At 39.7% G+C, this 18,977-nt stretch overlaps 1 protein-coding gene across 1 annotated transcript in view; it reads left to right on the top strand.

Annotated features, from left to right (window-relative positions):
- The window catches only part of SORCS3 (sortilin related VPS10 domain containing receptor 3), a 556,391-nt gene that overhangs the window by 514,906 nt on the left and 22,508 nt on the right, over nt 1-18,977 (top strand). Inside the window, exons 17-20 of the mRNA XM_045569400.1 lie at nt 1,225-1,338; nt 4,451-4,622; nt 6,946-7,132; nt 12,422-12,555. Coding sequence (XP_045425356.1) covers nt 1,225-1,338; nt 4,451-4,622; nt 6,946-7,132; nt 12,422-12,555 — 607 coding nt within the window. The remainder of the gene's footprint in view (nt 1-1,224; nt 1,339-4,450; nt 4,623-6,945; nt 7,133-12,421; nt 12,556-18,977) is intronic.

Raw genomic sequence — 18,977 nt, 5'->3', positions numbered from 1 at the left:
CTTTCACAGAGCAAGGCACATATTGTGTGATAAATAAACATGGAATTAAATTTGTATTCCTGTCCCCAATCCATGCCTATTCCAGATACACACACTCATAATTTGCATCTGTTTTCATTGGACTTTCACAAAATCTTGACTCAAGGAATATGGGAGTGAAAAAGAAAGGATGGGTGGGTACTGAGGAAGAGACTTCCCTTGCTGCTTTATGTTTCACTAACACTCAGTGGACTCATATTCAAGTGTCCAGATTATTCTGCCCACTCTGTGGGTTTTAGGAAACTTTTGGATGCTTAACTTAGAAGCATCAATTCTTCTGCCAAGTGAAGTCACCCTCAATGACCTCTGGGAGTGAAAGAGGGAAAATCCCTGTTAGCTACTTCATTGCTCTTCTGCTCTGAAATTTACACACCTGAGAGCCTCATGAAACTCTGAGAAGTAGGGACACACTTTGGACTTCAGGTGGAAGCCCTCCTCTCCTACACTGGTCTGTTACTTCCTCATTTTGGAATAGGATAGAAAGTGGAAGGAAATCATACCTGACTTTCTTTCTTCATTTCATTATGGCTGAGATTTTACAAAAAAAAAAAAAGGAAGAAAGAAAAAAAAAAAGAAAAGAGTTATAGTGTCGCTTTATTTTATTTTTAGGAAAATAGCAGTCTGGGTTTTAGTCACGAAAAGCTTGAATGGCTGTATGTGTACGCATGAGTGAGAGTGTGTGTTTGTGTGTGTGTGTGTATCTTTGAGAGAGCGTGAGTTTGGAAGAAAAATAAAAATAGAATCTATGAAGTCAGTTTTTGAGCAATAGATATTGAATCATTGTACAGAAATGTATCTTGACCTTTAAAATCATCCTCTTGGTTGTCACCTCCTTATTCTACTGTGACCCAAAATGTGCTTTTAAACTCATTGCCTCCTCCACACTTACTCCCAAGCCAGTGTACCCACTACATTATTTATATCAATACCTTTTTAAACCTAGAATGTCCATTTTCTAATCCACTATTTTTTTTCTTTCAACTGGACTCCAAATGACTTGGGATTATTTCTAAATCTAAAAGTCCATTCTCAACGTGTGACTATTTGCTCTCGTTAGGGATATTTAAAACAATGGGTTGTAAGTTTTTAGTTGGCCACAGGGCTATGTGTATATGTTTGCATGTGTCTATGGATACCTTAGCATTTGTACAGATACACATTATGCGATATTCACTTTTCTGGCAGTGACTATGGCTATGAGAGACATGGGGAGAGCCAGTGTGTCCCAGCTTTCTGGTACAATCCAGCATCCCCATCAAAAGACTGCAGCCTTGGTCAAAGCTACCTTAACAGCACTGGGTAAGTAAAACACCTGAAGGAAGTCCACTCATTGTTTTCCTGTTTCCCTAAGCTAGGATCAAAGGAAATGCATTGCTATGGAAGAAGGTGGAGTGTAGATAGAGTTTGTTTATCATAAATGGCTTTTGGGGGAAACTGAGGAGTTCTTCAGCTGGGTATCTTTTTTGGGAGCATCAGAAGAGATTTCTCATCACTCAGATTTTGATACCTTTCCCATTTACCTATGGCAGACCACAGTTATTGTTTTGTTTGGGCCTTCTGTTCTGGGAATAGATGCAGCCTTATTTCTTGGGCCTCAGTGAAGTAAATTAATACAAGTGATATGCAGATATTACAGTGCGCTCTAGTGATAGACAAACTGGAGCTCTTGTACACTGGTGCTGAAAACTTAAAATGAAAATGTAAAAGTTCCATCTGAGGAACTCGTTGAATAAAAAAAAGGTCAAGGCACACTTTCAGTAATTCTTAAATTACTTGTGTGTTTCTCTCTTTGTTCATGGATTAGTTCCTCTCTCAGATGCTCAAATAGAGTTTCCTTGGAGATTCGTTGTCTTTCCCTTTCGTTTGCTGCCTCTACGACCCAGAACAGATTTGGCAGGTGGATGTGTGGTCTAAGGCAGCACTTCTTAAATTTGAATGTGCCAATGTATCATCTGGGGATCTTGTTAAGATGCAGCTTCTGATTTGGGAAATCTGGGGTGAGGTTGAGATTCTTCCTTTCTAACGAGCTCCCACGTGATGTTAATATTGCTGGTCCCTGGACCACTCTTTGAGAAGTGAGGGGCTAAGTTTGTCCGGATGCCTGTCTTAACTCTTCCAATGGATTTTCTGTCTTCTTAAGCAAGTTTTTCACCTTCTCAGCACTTTTATCTTACCTGTTTGTAACATAGTGGTATGTACCATCTACCCGACGGATATGGGCGGGGGCGGGGAGCCATGATGGAAAAGAAGTATTGAGTGGTCTGAGCTACTCTGAAAAACATGAGGCTTTTTTAGCCAAATATTTGGTTTTTGGAGGGCTATTTCTGGAGCCCAAGATGGGCTTAAGAAGTTTTGATGTTATGTTATTATAGGAGTCTGGTTCAGGGATTTCAGTCATTCAAATGGCAGATCCAGAAGCATGAACTTAAAGAGATGTGGTGTTGGAGAACAAAGTGCTAGAAAGCTTGAGGAAGGGGAACACAATGGGCACAAGTGATCAGCTGGGCCACCAAATTCCCAGCCAGAGCACACCCGGGATATAATTGGAAAGGAATTGCATTAAGATGTCTCATGTGATCATGTGGCATGTGCAGATGGATCCAATTTTACGCAACTTAGGTATACCAAAACCTCGAATAACCAACAGAATAAGTCAGGAAGATGAAAGGGAGAGGCTATTCATTTGCTCTTTTCAAAGGCTGCACTATAGATGTCTACCAATACCTGTAGCTTGCTTAAATGTTGGCTTATATTAGAAATCATCAACCAGACTGAGTTGATGAGTAGTAATATAGGTCAGCTGAGGTTGAAGAGGAAGGGCGGATGATGTCAAGTTTGCACTAGGACATGGTACAAACTGAAGTACCTATCATCAGTAAAAACTCTCTCATGACTAAAGGTCAGTGAGAGAGGATAAGTTGATTACAAATGCTTGGTTATCTAGACCAGTGATGACCAAATGAACTATAAAATAGCTAGATATGTAATTTTAAAATTTTTAGTAGTCACATTAAAAGTGTAAAAAAGTAACATTAATTTTGATAATAAATTTTATTTAACCCAATATATCCAAAATTATTACCATTTTAGCATGCCATGCTTACTACATTTCAGGTTCTCAGTAGCCAAAAATGGAGCTACCATATTGGCTACTATATGGACAAGTGGATACCATATTGGACAGCACCACTATAGATCCATTATGAGCTCAGTTGGCAATTTAAAATATTGTATAGCTGCAAGAGCATAGGTCATAATTTCATCTGAGGCAATAACTACATACAACATTTGCTTAACATCCACCTGGGATCTTGAGATGGAGGAGTAGGATAGGTTGTTCAGCAGTTGGAGGGACCCAGAGAAAGTGTCAAGTATAAATAGAGGACTAATTCCACTCAAGAAGCATTTGAATCTCTCTGCTTTTGAGACCACCAGAAGAAGGCAACATAAATGGACTGGTTAATTATTCTTGACATAGAGGGTGAATGAAGATAAGGTATAATAATGTTGATGGTGATGGTAGTAGTGGTGGCACATTCATTTTACGTGGATTTACTAGAACATTGATTTTAGTACAACCTTACAAATGGTGATGTCCATTATCCATTATGCATTCTACATGTCAGGGTTGTAGGCAGACTCTTGGCTTGGCTTTACCTGCTTGGGTTGGTGAGCAAGGGAGATAACATGGCATCATTTTACACAATGATGTCCTGTCACAGAAGGTCACGGTGCTTTGTTGGGCAGTTTTCCTATGCTGACCTACTCTATCAAGTAATTTTACTTAGTGGAATTGAATAGGAGTTTCAACCCTGTGCTTCTAATCTGGCATTTGCATTGAGTAGGAAGTGAAATATTAGCAAGGAGGAAAAAGTGTGCTATAAAATAGCCCTGTGGCTCCAGAGTAAGGGCTATTAGGCATTAGCGAAAGGAATGATGTCCTGGAGGTGGAGGAAAGACAGAAAGAGGCCTGATTATTCAGGGTTAGAAGTCTGATGTCCCGGCTGCCTTCTGGTACAGAGAAACCTGGAGAAGCCTCAGGGAAATAGAAATAGGCCCCTCCCTCACAGGTAGAAACACCTGCTTTTCCTATTTTCCTAGTCCAGTGTGTCTCCTCTTTTGTTGTGTGAGAGTCAGATATTGATTTTTCTTGGCTGGTTTAGACACTGATCCGATCTGTGGCTCACCAGGTTGGATCAATAATAATGTTTAAGGAGCTACTCTTCCTGAGATGGAGGGATAGCAGTTCTTCAGCATTTGGTCAGCTTCACAAATGGCTGTCTGCTTTGAGACTCAGCTTTTAGGTGCAGCTGTGTGAGTTATCTGCCCTGCTCTTGCATTCTCTTCCTAACATACACACTCACTCCACTAAAGACAAACCATGCCGCTGTCAATTGTCAATTCTCCTTAGGTACCGTCGGATTGTGTCCAACAACTGCACAGACGGGCTGAGGGAGAAGTACACCGCCAAGGCCCAGATGTGCCCCGGCAAAGCCCCGCGGGGCCTCCACGTGGTGACCACCGATGGGCGCCTGGTGGCAGAGCAGGGGCATAATGCAACCTTCATCATCCTCATGGAGGAGGTAGGTGCCCACCTGGGTCTCTGAGGTCAGAACTCATAAACAGACCATTCCCTCTTCCCAGAAAGGGAAGAAAAAAACCTCACATTCCCACAAGCCCCTGAACCAAAGTGCATGGTGAGCAGCCAAGATGCTGGGGGAGAAGACAGACAAGGGTGGAAGAGGGCTTGGGTATTTACAGACTCTCCTCCCTCCATCCCACAATAAAGAGCCAGTGTGCAGTGGGGACCCACATGCTTCTGGAGCATGCAAATCTGAATATGCTCTTCAGGGTTCCCCTTTAGAGTCTGCTTTGCTGAGAGAATTTTTATTACCCTAAGACCATAAACTTTAAACTTTGCCAGAAGAAGGATATTCAAATTTTATCTGTTGCTTTTAGGAGCCTTGTTTGCTTCATTCTAACCCTTAATCCCACTGATCAGAAAAGCCCACAAAGCCTCTAAAGGGTCTTGAAAGTATGAGTTTGAGGTTGGGGGAGATTATTGAAATCCTTTAAACTTATCTTTATAAAGAATGTCATTAGTTGCTTTTCTATCAGCTAGATGCTCCATTAGTTCACTTTTTAATGTCTTCTGCAATCTGGGCAGTAAAATCAGGCTGCATGCATTCATTCCAAGACAGAAATAGCTCTGTTGTCTGCTTCTTGTTCCCTGTATGAACTGTTGAATTTCTTCCCAAACCAGGGGCGTTTCAGGCACTCCTTGCTGAGGTGGTAGAGCAAGAAGGCTTGCCTGACAAAGCCTTCTAAATTTATATGCAAATTGCTCTGTGCTCTTGAGATCTTGGAAAGAGAGTGAAGCAGGCCAGGAGTCTTTTTGTCTTTTTTTTTTTTTTAAACAAGTATGAGCACTTCAGAAAGCTTTAAAGTCAGGACCACCCTGGACAGGGTGGTGAAGGTTCCTTATCCTGGGTTGACAGATGTCTCAGCCTTCACACACACCAGGTGCTTGAATTAAAGGACTTTAAGATTCAGAGGAGGTGATTATCACATTTCCACTAGGGAGTTTCCAGGACCAGAGCTACAAAAGCCTTCTCTCGAATGGATGCAAAGAGCCATGATCTTATCCATTTGAATTGCCTCCAGTTCATTTCCACTTTAATTTATATTCATAAACTCAAGGATAGTTGGCATTGTGTGGGGGCAAGAGAGCACCTATCAATATTTCATTCACATTTGGGCTGCCATGGGGGAAGAGATGGAAAGTGAAACTGTGATCAATGCACGTTCACTGGGCAGAAGGATTGGCTCATAATTCCAAAATGATGTATTTCCCTCTTTATTTCATCCTCCATCTTTGTTTGTGAACAGAGTGATCCATTCTTATTCATCCAGGATCTTTAGTCTGGAGTCAAATTCATTGTATTTATCCAAAGTGCCGGCCCAGTATATTGGGTGGTGGGGGGACCAGAAAGGATGAGGGTCAGCATCAGCCTTTAAGAAGCTAAGCGTGTTGGTTTGGGATGGTAAGATGTGCTCACCTGAACCACTGACATCGCGTCATCAGGCAGCACAGAGAGCTCTTGCTCTTCTAAAAGGCAGAAATACCTATGAACTGGGATGGTCAGAAGAGAATTCAGAGAATATGGGGCTTAGTTAGGTTTAGGGAAGTCCAAGGACAAGAGAACAGAGATATAATTTTGGATAACATACAGCATTCATCCATAAAATGGGAATAATCATCCTATTTCACATTGTTATTTTGAAGATGGCATCATATAATGTGTCAAATGATTAGCACAGCTCTTAGAGCATAATAAATACTCAAAAATAGTAACAATTATAACTATGGCATGGTGGTTGAAGCATTAGCATTGAAACTTGGGTTCAAAACTTGGGTTTTCCACTACTCACTATGAGACTTTGGTCTAACTGCTTATTATATTTTTGCCCCTATTTTACAAATGGGGACAATAATACTTTCTACAATATGGAGTTGGGAAGGGATTAATTGCATGACGCTGATTTTAAAAACTCTGTATTAGCTGTTACAATTTTTGCATTTATTATTATGACACAGAAGAAGAAGTAAACCATGTGTATGAGTCAGTCAGGGAAGCCCTTGGCTTCCCCACTTCAGAGCTTCATAGAGGCTCTGTCTTACCCACTATTGCCATATCAAACCAACTCAGGTTGCCCTGAGCTTGGGCATACAGGAACAATAGGTCCATAGTGCCCAGTAGATATCAGACTGGAGTCTGATAAGTTTCAGCCCCCAGGGGAAGACTGTAGATCCTCAGGGGGTGATGCTGAAGCCACAGGAGGAAACATCAGGTAGGAGTCAGGCTGGACCAGGTGAATCGCCCCAAATGCTATTCCCTCTTGCAGGGTGATCTCCAAAGGACAAACATCCAGCTTGACTTTGGGGATGGGGTTGCCGTGTCCTATGCTACCTTCAGCCCCATCGAGGACGGCATCAAGCACGTGTATAAGAATGCGGGGATCTTCCAGGTGACAGCCTATGCAGAGAACAGCCTTGGCTCAGACACAGCTGTCCTCTTCCTGCATGTGGTTTGTAAGTAGCATGAGCCATACCCATTCTTCCTTTCCCCCCAGTTGGTAACTGCCTCTGTCTAGACCTCCTGGAATTCAGAGCTGAGGACAGGTTCACTGTGTCTACCACAATGACCTAAATCAATGATTGCCATGTGTGCTAAAATCTGTGTTTCAAAGTTTTATGATATTGAAATAGATGGATTGTTTTGAAAGTTTGGATAATATATTACCAACCAGCCCCTCCTTTTATGCACCACCCTGTCCTGATGTAAATGTGCACATATGCACACGTGCAGGTAAAAGTCTCTTTCCTTTATTTTGGAAAATCCTGAAAATATGAGCAGTGGAAACCCATCCGGTCAATGGTCTCAGGGTGATTTTCAATCTTGTTATGAGTTAAAACAGCACAAATCAAAGTAAACTTTTATCTCCTTGGATGAGCCAAAGAAGGATAAAAAAAATAAATTTAGAATTTTTTTAACATAGAACACACACACAAAAATGATTCTTACATACAGGTTTACTGCAAGTTCATTCTGTTTTAACAATTGTAGGAATGCTGCAAATTTTTTCTGTTGTCCTAGAGTCTATTTCATTGCTATTAGCTGTTGCTTGGCACAAACTAAAACAGCAAAGTTCCAAAATCCAGTTTGTGCTGGATGCATTTTGTGTATTGTCTATCCTGGGATTTGGCTCACGTAACTGAAACTTAAATGTGGTTTTAGGATGTTGGGTCAAGGAAGTGTTGTTGTGGAGCTGGTATTCGGTTCCCACACCGTTGTCAGTGATACTCACGGGTCCGAGGACGTCTGTGGTTCTTGCTTATATACCCCACAATGGTTTTCGGGTAATATGCTACATATGGTGAAAATTGTAAGTTCTGAAGGAGTCTAAGTCAATACGAGGAGCACTTTTTCTATTAACGACTCAATGATAGCATAAACTCCTCAGTAGACAACCTACACCTAAGAGGTCCCTGGCAAACAGTAAACCAGCCAGTCTCCTAGCTCTGCAGTCACAATACAAGTACAAGTGTAGGGGAGGAGACCTGGATTATAGATCAAGTACGCCCACAAAAATGCCAGTCTATGTGACCATGATATAAATTATTTCTTCTCTGGGTCTTTTGAACTCCAACTTTAAAATGGTTTAATTCTGACTGCTCCTTTGCCTCACAGTGCTTTTGTAACAATAAATAGGAAACACACATAAAACACCCAGTCATTCCCTAATTTATCCCACCAATATTTGTTGAGGTCTTACTATGTGCAGGGTACTCTGCCAGGCACTGAGGAGGTAACAACACAGATATGGTCCTGCCCTTTCTGAGTCTACCTTCTGGTGGGGAAGGGAAGGTGGTGCTGAAAATGGGCCATAAATAGGCAAAGTGGTAATAACCACACCACACGAACTATAATTGTTTTGTGCCAGAGCACGAAGGCAGAAGCCCAGGTAGGTGGTATGCAAGGTGTCCATGAGCCTGGGCTTTCAGGCAAGGGAGACCTGCTTTGAACTATGATCTTGTCTGTTCGTTAGATGTCTTATATTGGTCAACTTTCTTAGCTTTTATAAACCTCTGATTCCTCATCTTTAATACTTAGCTAATAGGGAGGCTGTGAGAGTCAAATTGGGTAATGTGTGTGTGTGTCTCTGTGTGTGTGTATTGGGTGTCCCCAAGACCGACACCAGGTTTGGTGATGCACTAGGCAGACTCACAGGACTCAGCACACAGTTTCACTCATCCCTGTGATTTACTACAATGAAAGGATACAAAGCAAAGTCAGCAGAAGGAAAAGGCTCAGAGGGCAAAGTCCAGAGGAAACCAGGCACGAGCTTCCAGGAGTTCTCTCTCCATCGATTCACATAGGCCATGCTAGTTTCTCCAATGATGAATTGTAACATGCATGAAAGGCTGTTTACCAGAGAAACTCATTAGAGACTCAGTATCCATAGCTTTTATTGGGGGCTGGTCATGCAGGCACCCTCTGCCTGGCACATACCAAAGCTCCAGATTCCCAGTGGAAAGTAGTAAGTGTTCAGAATAAACCATACTGTTTGTAAACATAGTTTAGGCAGAGTGAACCACACTTACCAGTTAACTGTTGACTGGGAACACTCTCAGGGCCAAGTTCCCAGACACCATACTTGCATGCAGCCCTTCCTAAGGAAAACAATTTCAGGTCTATGTTATTTTTCTGCACAGCATGAGAATGCTGCTTAGCACCCAGCTTGGCACATGACGAATGTTACCTGTGATTATAGTAATTACTACGTACTTCCTTATTAACTTTCTGCCTGACGCTTTTGCCGCATTTAAAAATAAAGACAAAGAAAGAAAATGAACTTTACATTTCTCCATTCCAAGGGCCTGACCTACCCACATTTCTGCTTCTGCCAAGAGTGGGCCTTGCCTTCAGGGTGTAAAGACCAATGTGTCTTAGTGGCAAAAAAACACAACAGCAAGAAACAGGTTTATACTGTGGGTTATGTGCATGAAAGAGGAAATGTTCCTTGAAACTTTTATCGTGCTCATAATTCCCTGCAAATCAATCATGGCTGCATTTACCAGACAGTTATTATAGTGGAAACTGCTCTTGGCCTTACCTTGGGCCATTAGCTAACAAAAGTAGTTGTTAGCTGCCCATTATAACCAATCTCGCACAGATTATTAGATTTTTATCAAAAGGGCACTATTTGACAGGGAGGATTTTAGGAGTTTGCTGTGTTCACCCCTGAATTCCTTTCCCTTTCTTCTCTTCTCACTGATGCTTGGTTTGTCCCCATATTGAAGCCCAGGGCTTCTGGCCCAGGATCTTTGCCCTGAAAACCTGCTATAAGGTGGTGTTTCTTAAGATTATTTTTAACGGAACATGCCTGACCTGAAGCTGGAATAAATATGACCCTATATGATGCCATTCCGATTCATGAAAGCGCCATCCTCTTATGTTTGGCATGAGTTTATAGAGAAGGAGGTCTTTTCTTTTTTTTAACTTCTTGGGCATCTGAGTACCCACCAATGTCAGCTCTGGCTGAGCCAAGGCCCCTGAGTGACAGAAAGCTGGGAAGAATTTCCAGGGCCACAAGCCATGGCTGCATCACTGCTTAATGGTGGAAGAGCCCAGGGTACCCATGAAGTGGCTAGGGGAATGGGCTTTGTGCTTTTTAGAGGGTAGTGGTAAGAAGAGAAGCAATGGCTCTGAGGGGGGAAGGGGCCCCTTTCCTAGCAGGGGAAGAATGAGAGAGCTGAATCTGGACATGCGGAAAGAGTCTGAAGTGTCCATGTGAGAAGCAAGGCTTCTCATCTCCCTCCTAGGACATGGACTAGGCAGGGACTCCCTCCCCTGGCCTCTTTCTCTTCCCCTTTGATCAGTAAAACACAAACAATAAAGGCACATAGGTTAGATAAAGTCCTAAAAATGTGTAAATAAAGTAATAGAAATAGCTGCTGCTTTCTGACACCTTATTTTTTTTAATTCTCATCAACAAACAAATCATACAAAAATAATAATGCACATTTCCTTTTTTAAAATAATTAAACCTTTAGCCAAATGTGTAGCTGAAGTAACAAGGTTGAAATTAGTTTCTGGGATAAATCTTGAGGTAGGGTTATATCAGGGGTTAGGGCAGAGAGCTTTAGGCAGAGAGCATTTTTAGGCTTTAGACACATAGATTCTTGAACACTTATATTAAATAGTTGTTCAAGAAAATGCAATCTGTCCTGGCTGGTCTCCCCACCCAAATAACAGTCTGGGTCTATACATTTTCTCCTTCAGTATAAAATTACCTATGATATAGAGCATGCCCAGTGAGACCAGGAGAGTGTGTACTGTCCCAAGAGGGGCTTCTACCCAATGATAGAGACAGTGATGAGGGGTTGGGGATGGTGGTATAAATAATGCCAACCTTTAATTAATTATATACAGTGCTTTTAACAACCATACAACACTTTCAAATGTTCTCATTATTATAAGGAAGGCAGGGCACATGTTCTCCCTTATTTTTAATACAGAGTAATAGTCTGTGTACAAACAAGACTCTGTAAAATGGAGGAAAAGATCATACAGGTAAATTCATGCCAGAGTTGAAATGAGAAACATCCATCTGTTTTCTTCCCTTTAAACTGAGCTGTCTCCAAAATTACCAGGGATGCAAATAATGAAGACTAGATGACCTGAAAAATGCCCCAGCTATAAAGAGAATTCAAGGCTCCCAGGCTAAAGAGATGCCCTGGCCACATTTGTGGCTTAAGACCTTCATATAGAGGTCTCTTTAGTCATTTGTACTCATCAAATTCATAATGGTAGAAAGTGGAAAAATGTGCTCTAACATAGTGTGAAGAGATGATTAAAATATTTTATTTGCATTGGTTATGTAGGAAGGATTAAGAAAGGGAAAGAATGAGGGAGGAAGAAAGGAAGGAAGAGAAAAAGCAAAGGAAGGAAAGAAGGGAGGAAAAAAGGAAGGGGTGGGATGGGGCAGAGAATCCCACAGAGTTAAAAAAATAAACAAATTATCTATACCCCAGTGCAACACTGATCCATTAACACTTTTTCATCAGAATTTTCCTTTTCTCATTTTATTTTGGAAATGCATTAAATTAAAACCCTCACTTATTATGCCTAGGGTGTGTTCATGTATATTCTTTTACTTGCTGGTTTAGAATATGATGCTGCTTATACCACTTTTCTGAAATTAAAAAAGAGAAGCTTGTTCACCTTTTTGCAAGCAGCTTTGTTATTGTTTGGGAACCTGGTATTTGTTTCTCCTTCAATTCAGGGAGATATGCTTTTCCCTTTTTGTAAAATGGCCTCACCAGCTCTGAATGACACCCACTGTGTACTGCAGTGAGGAGGCACAATGGCCAATTGTTGAAGGGGATGGAAACCAATTAATAGTTGAGGATAATGGAAGAGCCCTCCACACAATGCACTGACCCCAACTCACAATACAGGCTAATCATCAAAAACAAAATAGACTGCTGTTTATCTTCCCATTTAGTGGCTAAATGTCTAGTAAACTAGCTTTGTCCTTGGGTTGGAGATTCATAAGCATTACTGGTTAGGCTTATCAGATGTAAATTAAGTTCAGATGTCACTCAAAAAAAATCTGAAACCTGAACTGAGTTCCCTATTATGCCCAGTGCTTCATTTCAAGCACACACATGCCTCCCAACATTTGTGAATTTTTGATCCTTCCTTTTTCATAGGGGATGGTAATAAGGATTGAGATTAAGAAATGAGGATGTGATGAAGTTTGACCATTTATTCCAGGAATATAAATAGTGACATTGTGTTTCCTGTTCCCTTAGGTCCCGTGGAGCATGTTCATCTCCGAGTTCCATTTGTCGCCATAAGAAATAAGGAGGTCAACATCAGTGCAGTCGTGTGGCCCAGTCAGCTGGGAACCCTTACGTATTTCTGGTGGTTTGGCAATAGCACCAAGGTTCGGCCCTTTCAAGTTATATAGATCTATACGGAACACTCCTGTGCTCCAGCTTCTATGTGGATGTTGGGATACAGGCAATAGGAGGTGCTTAATAAAGCTATGAACCCACAGAATTGAACAAAACACACCTCCCCAAACCAAGTTCATTACTTTAATAGGGAAAATTTAAATAATCCTAAGGAAGAAAGAATACTTTGAGAAACCATACAAACCTGCATGTTCTTGCTTTTCTAACCAATATTTCTATAATTTCATTTGCTCCATTTTGTTTTCATCTGGGCCTTTCCACTCACTACTTATGTAATATCAAGGAAATTATTTATCATCTCTGAGATAAAGTGACCCCATCTTTCAAATGGGAACTGGATATCTAAGCATAGGGTTGTGAAAATTAAATGGGGTAACACAAGTGAAGAATCCTTATCAATACCTACTAGGTGTTCTACGAATGCTAGCATCCTTCTTGGGCAAGGTACGAAGTTGCCAGGCCTCAAAGAAAGGAACTAAAGGGACCAAACTCTGTACCTTCTGAATACTTCCTACTCCCAGCAACTGACGACGGTGCCACCTGTATGAAGAATGACCACAATTGTATGATAGAAGTGGGGGCATTTTTTTAAATGTAGATGTCTAGTCGTTACAGCACCATTTATTGAAGAGAATATCTTTGCTGACTTTGTTCCTTTGTCAAAAGTCAATTGACTACATTTGTGTATGTGAGCTTATTTCTGGGCTCTCCCTTCTGTTCCATTGATCTGTTTGCCTGTTCTCTCACCCATGCCACATGATCTTGATCACCATAGATTTATAATAGGTCTTAAAGTTGGGTAGGGTCAGTCTTTCAACTTTGTTCTTAAATATTGTGTTGACTATTGTGAGTATTTTGCCTTGCCATATAAACTTTAGAATCAGTTTGTCAATATCTACAAAATAACTTGCTGGGATTTTGATTGGGATTGCATTGAATCTATAGATCAAATTGGTAAGAACTGATATCTTCACAATATTGAGTCTTCTTATTCATGAACATGGAATATCTCTATTTATTTAGTTATCACTTGATTTCTTTCAACAGAGTTTTGTAGTTTTCCTTACATAGATCATGTACATATTTTGTTAGATTTATACCTAGGTACTTCATTTTTGGCAGTGCTAATATAAATGGTATTGTGTTTTTAATTCACATTCCACTAGTTCATTGCTAGTGTGTAGGAAAGTGATCAACTTTTGTATATTAACCTTGTATCTTGCAACATTGCTATAAGCATGTATTAGTCCCAGGATTTTTTTTTTTGTTGCTGTTGATTCTTTTGGATTTTCTACATAGACAATTATATCGTCTGTGAATAAATAGTTTTATTTCTTTTTTTCCAATCAGTGTAACTTTTATTTATTTTCCTGTGTTATTGCCTTAGCTAGGACTTCCAGTACAATGTTAGAAAAGACTGGTGAGAGGAGACATCCTTTCCTTGTTCCTGATCTTAGTGGTAAAGTTTCTAATTTCACACAAGTATAATATGATGTTAGCTGTCACTCATTGCACTTATATAAGCATACTGATATATATATATATAGATAGATAGATAGATAGATAAGGATACATAATTTATTATCTTATTGATATTATTATTTTAAGCAAACTCTTATCTGTCAGGTCAAATAAGAACAAGAAATAATTTTTTTTTAATTTTCCTTAACATATTCCTTCTTCAGTGCTCTTCCTTTCTTTATGTATTTCAGAATTTTTGACCTATATTATTTTTCTTTTCTCTGAAGAACTTCTCTTAACAATTCTTGGAAGGCAGGTCTACTGGAAACAAATTCCCTCAATTTTCATTTGTCTAAGAAAGTATTCTTTTTCTTTTTCCCTTTTGAAGGATAATTTCACAGAGTACAGAATTCTACATTGGTGGATTTTTTTTTTTTCTCTCAACACTTTAAATAAGTCTCTCCACTTTCTTCTTGCTTGCATGGTTTCTGAGAAGTTGGATATAATTATTATCTTTTGTTCTTTATAGATAAGGTGTTTGTTTCCTCTGGCTTCTTTTATGATATTTTCTTAATCTTTGATTTCCTGTAGTTTGAACATGATATGCCTAGATGTAGATTTTTCTGCATTTATCATGTTCAGAGTTCTCTGAGTTTCCTGTGTTTGTGGTTTGGTGTCTGATTACTTTGTTGATATTCTCATTTATTATTAGTTCAGATATTTCTTCCATTCCTTTCTCTCTTTCTTCTCTTTCTGGTATTCACATTACATGTATTTATACCTTGTGTAGTTGCCCCACATTCTTGGATATTCTGTTCTGTTTTTTTGTTTTGTTTTGGTTTTGGTTTTGGTTTTGGTTTTTTGTCCTCTTTGGTTTTCAGTTCAGGGATTTCTATTGAGATATCCTCAAGCTCAGAAATTTTTTCCTTCACTGTATCCAGTCTACTAATAAGCTCATCAAAGGCATTTTTTTTTTAAATTTCAGGTATAATGTTTTTTGATCTCTTGCATTTATTTTTGGTTCTGTCTTAGGATTTCCATTGCTCTATTTACATTGCCCATCTGTTTTTGCATGCCATCTATGTTATCCATTAGATTTTTTATAATGCTAATTACTATTATTTAAAATTCCTGATCTGATAATTTCAACATCCCTGCCATATCTGGCTCTGATGCTTGCTCTGTCTCTTTAACTGTTTTATGCATTTCTGTATATCATGTAATTTGTTTTCTCAGTAGTTAGACAAGATGTACTGGGTAAAAGGCTTGGATGTATATAGGCCTTTAGTAATGTGCTGGTCAGATATGGGGAAAGAGGAAGCTTTCTATAGACCTATGATTGGGTCTCAGGCTTTTAGTGAGTCTGTGTCTCTGGACTGTGTACTGCACAGGTGTTTCTGTTCCCCCACCCTACCCAGATGGGATAAGATGGCTAGAGTGGGCTGGAGTTGGGTATTTATGTTCTTCCTCATGCAAGGGTAGAACAAGCTCAAGTCAGATATTTCTCTTCCCCCAGGCTAGTTGGCCTATGATAAAATCCTAGAAGCTTAAGCTCTGATTTATAAGTTTCTTATAAGGGCAGACCTTGTTAAAAAGGACAGAGTGCTTTGATGTAATTCAAAATTGTTCTTTTTCCTCTCTCCATGCCAGAAGCATGAGGGCAGTTTTCTTGAAATTTATTGGGAGAACCTGGTCACCTACTGTGATAAATTCACAGTCATGAGGGACCCTATGACTGAGTCCCCCTGGAGTTTTAAACTTTCAGTCTTGGGGTTTTCTTGAACTCTTGATATGATTAGCATTGGTCATCTTGGAGAGAGTTTTAGCCTTAAAAAAAAAATTAAAAAACATACCTCATCAGAATTGGAAATGCTGGATATCTAAAGAGGGAGACAATAAGTATACCATTATTTTCTAGAAATAACAAAAGAAAACTTCACGCCTATCCTTATGCCTCCATCATATAAGTGGGTGATGACTCACCCCTGGTCTTTTTTGAGGAGGCAGCATGATGTGGTAGAGTGAACATGGACCTTCAATTTAGAGATTCATGGGTTAGGTTTCCAGCACTGCTGTCTTGGCTGTGTAATCTTGATGAAGTTTTTTGACCTACGATATATTCATTCACTGTAAACTGGACAGAATAATGCCTAACTCAACTTGATTGTTGTGAAAACTAAGATAACACATATTTACTTGGTGCACACTACGTAATCAATAAATGGATGCTTTTTATTATGTCATTAGAACTGATGTTTAGGGTAGATTGGTAAAAACTAGAGCAAGATTCTTAGACCAAGGGATGGATTCTTTCTGTTTGCATTATTTGTGCCTCATGTTTTCAAATTAATTTCTTAGTATAGACAACCAATACATTTGCATTTCTAGGATTATTATTCACTAGGAAATAGATAGGCAGGTTATTTAATAAAACCCCTATTTGGTAAATTAGAGAAGGTAAATGTCCTGTATGAGATGAGCATCTCAAGTTCAAATACTTGGTTCGTTGCAGAGCCAGACCTCCAACTTGGGTCTCCTAACTCCCATCTAACGCACACCGTCTGCCAGCTCCAGGACCTTTAGCTACACCTCTAGAGGTGTATATTTCCTAGAGGTTACAGGCCCTAAAATCCTGCTTCAAAGACCAGCAGATATAGTAGTGAAGGAAAAAGAGAAAATCATTAGAGGAGAAGTTAGAAAGAGGAGGATTTTAAGTTCATTTCTCCTCTGAGGATGTGAGCGTTTGCCTCTCACATCAGGGAATTCTTGCTGGTTAGTGTTGGTTACCTGGTGCTCTTTACTGAGAAACTTCTGTGGGCAAGAAGAGCAGTTCTTGGCCATCCAGCACAGTGATTTACTTAGCAGCCTGCAAGGAACTGAAGACACAATGGTTAATGTTTCTCTACAGCACCGTATTTTCTTTAGGTCCTCTTTCCAAGACCCAAAATGCCGTATGATGTCTAATAAGTATTTGATTAAAAGAAAAAGAAAGAAATGAACAAAGCTATTAGGATTCTAATTTCTATTTCTTTAATGAATACCTGTGTTAGCTTGAACAAATAGTTTAGTGTGAGTCTCAGTGTCCTTTTTTCTAAAGCGAGGATACTAACATCTAATGCATGAACATCACTGAGTTAATATTTGAAATCTACCCTATATCTCTCCATCTCTCTATTTCTGTCATCTACCTACCTACCTACCTACCTATGTAATCTATGTTATGTCATATTATGAGAGGGTGATTTTTAAATTACTGGCATTATAGTTTTATTTTTTAAATCGATCATGACCAGAGTTATTCCCTTAGTTAGGAATTTTTATCTATAAGCTTGAGAATGAAATGCTGTGCAAATACCCAGGAAGATCTCAGAGGTCTTCCTAGTTGGCTTTTGTTCCTAAAGAACCAAGGGAATGATATATGAGAGGCAACAGCACAGAGTGGTTTCAGAATAAGACAAAGCTAGGTTGGAGTCCAGACAGATTCTTCTCTGCCATGTGCCTTTAGTCAAACCATTTAAAATCTTTGAGTCTCAGTTTTATTGATTGTGATGTCTGAGTAATAACAGTAACAACCATGATCAAGCATTGCTGTGATGATTAAGTAAAGAAAGGTATGTAAAGTGTTGAGAACATATTTAAGCACTTGGAAATATTAGTCACTATTGTGCTCATCATTTGCATTAATAGCATCTACATCTAGGTGACAAACCTGACCTGGTTCCACAGATTACATTGTCGTCTCTAAAAATGGTTGTTCAGTCTATTTGAAAGAGATATGTTTTCAGGGCTTTTTGCTAATACAATGCCAGAAACACATCAAGGTGACCCAGGTGCCCAATAATTGATCTAATGATTTGGATAGCAAATTAATTAATGTCTTTGAGTGTCATAGTGATTGCTGTGATTTTAGAGCTGTTTGTTTCTCATTGACTAGCAAAATGACCTGTAAAAGGAGCTAATACTAATTCTGAGTGTTTATTCAGAGTACTGACTGTATACTGGGATTTTCATACACATTATTTTATTTAATCATCAGAACATCACTGATGAAAGAGAAATTATCCCATTTTACAGAGAAAACACTTAGGCTAATACCCTTGCAAGGTGGTGTGTTATGGATACTTGTATGCAATTTATGTGTGTGTGCGTGACTAGGTGAAGTGGATAAGTTCACTCATGTAGTTGAATTAATTCAGTCTATTGATAAGAATCAATTGACTCACCTACTTTATAACCAGACCTTTGGTAGGTGCTGTTAGGGGTAGAAAAGTATATACAACATTTCCTCTACCTTCAAGGAGGTTATATTCCTGATGAGAAGGCAAGATGAACCTACATGCAATAATTGGGGAGCAAGTGTGATGCATAAGTAGAAGTGAGCCAGAATTCCCGAGGTCCCTCTGTAGGCTCCTAGACCTACAGGCCTATCAGTGGGGGATGTGAACCTGCACCAGCACCTTCGTGGATCTTTTTCAAGAGCCTGTATTTTGTGCTAGATGTTGTGAGGAATACAAAGCAGAGTAAATTCTATTTGTTGCCTTCAGGAAACACATAATCTACTTGAGAATATGAGACTAACATGCAAGAAAAGATCCAAGAAGGTAAGCGAAAGGAATGTAGCATTACTGGCCAAGTGGAGTAGCCTGGGGGCGAGGGAGGTGGGCTTCATCGACCAGGGAGTGAGTCGCATATGAAGTCTGTCCTACACTGGCATGGAAGGAATAGTGGATTTGAGGAGGAGAAGAGAGAAAGGGATTTGTGTGTAAAGATAAGCCTTTGGGAATGGTTGTGTTCTGTGTCAACTGATTCAGCCAAAGTAGAGGATTAATTTGGGCAGGAGCTGGAGAAAAAACTGAAAGGTGGAGAGGATAGATGACAGGTGACAAAATGACATAAGCCGGTAATTTTTATTTTGTCATAGAAACTCTGG

The sequence above is a fragment of the Lemur catta genome, chromosome 14 (assembly GCF_020740605.2).
Source record: "Lemur catta isolate mLemCat1 chromosome 14, mLemCat1.pri, whole genome shotgun sequence".
In the NCBI taxonomy this organism is placed as follows: Eukaryota; Metazoa; Chordata; class Mammalia; order Primates; family Lemuridae; genus Lemur; species Lemur catta.
The sequence above is the reverse complement of the archived record's forward strand: the minus strand, read 5'-3'. Positions and strand labels throughout refer to the sequence as shown.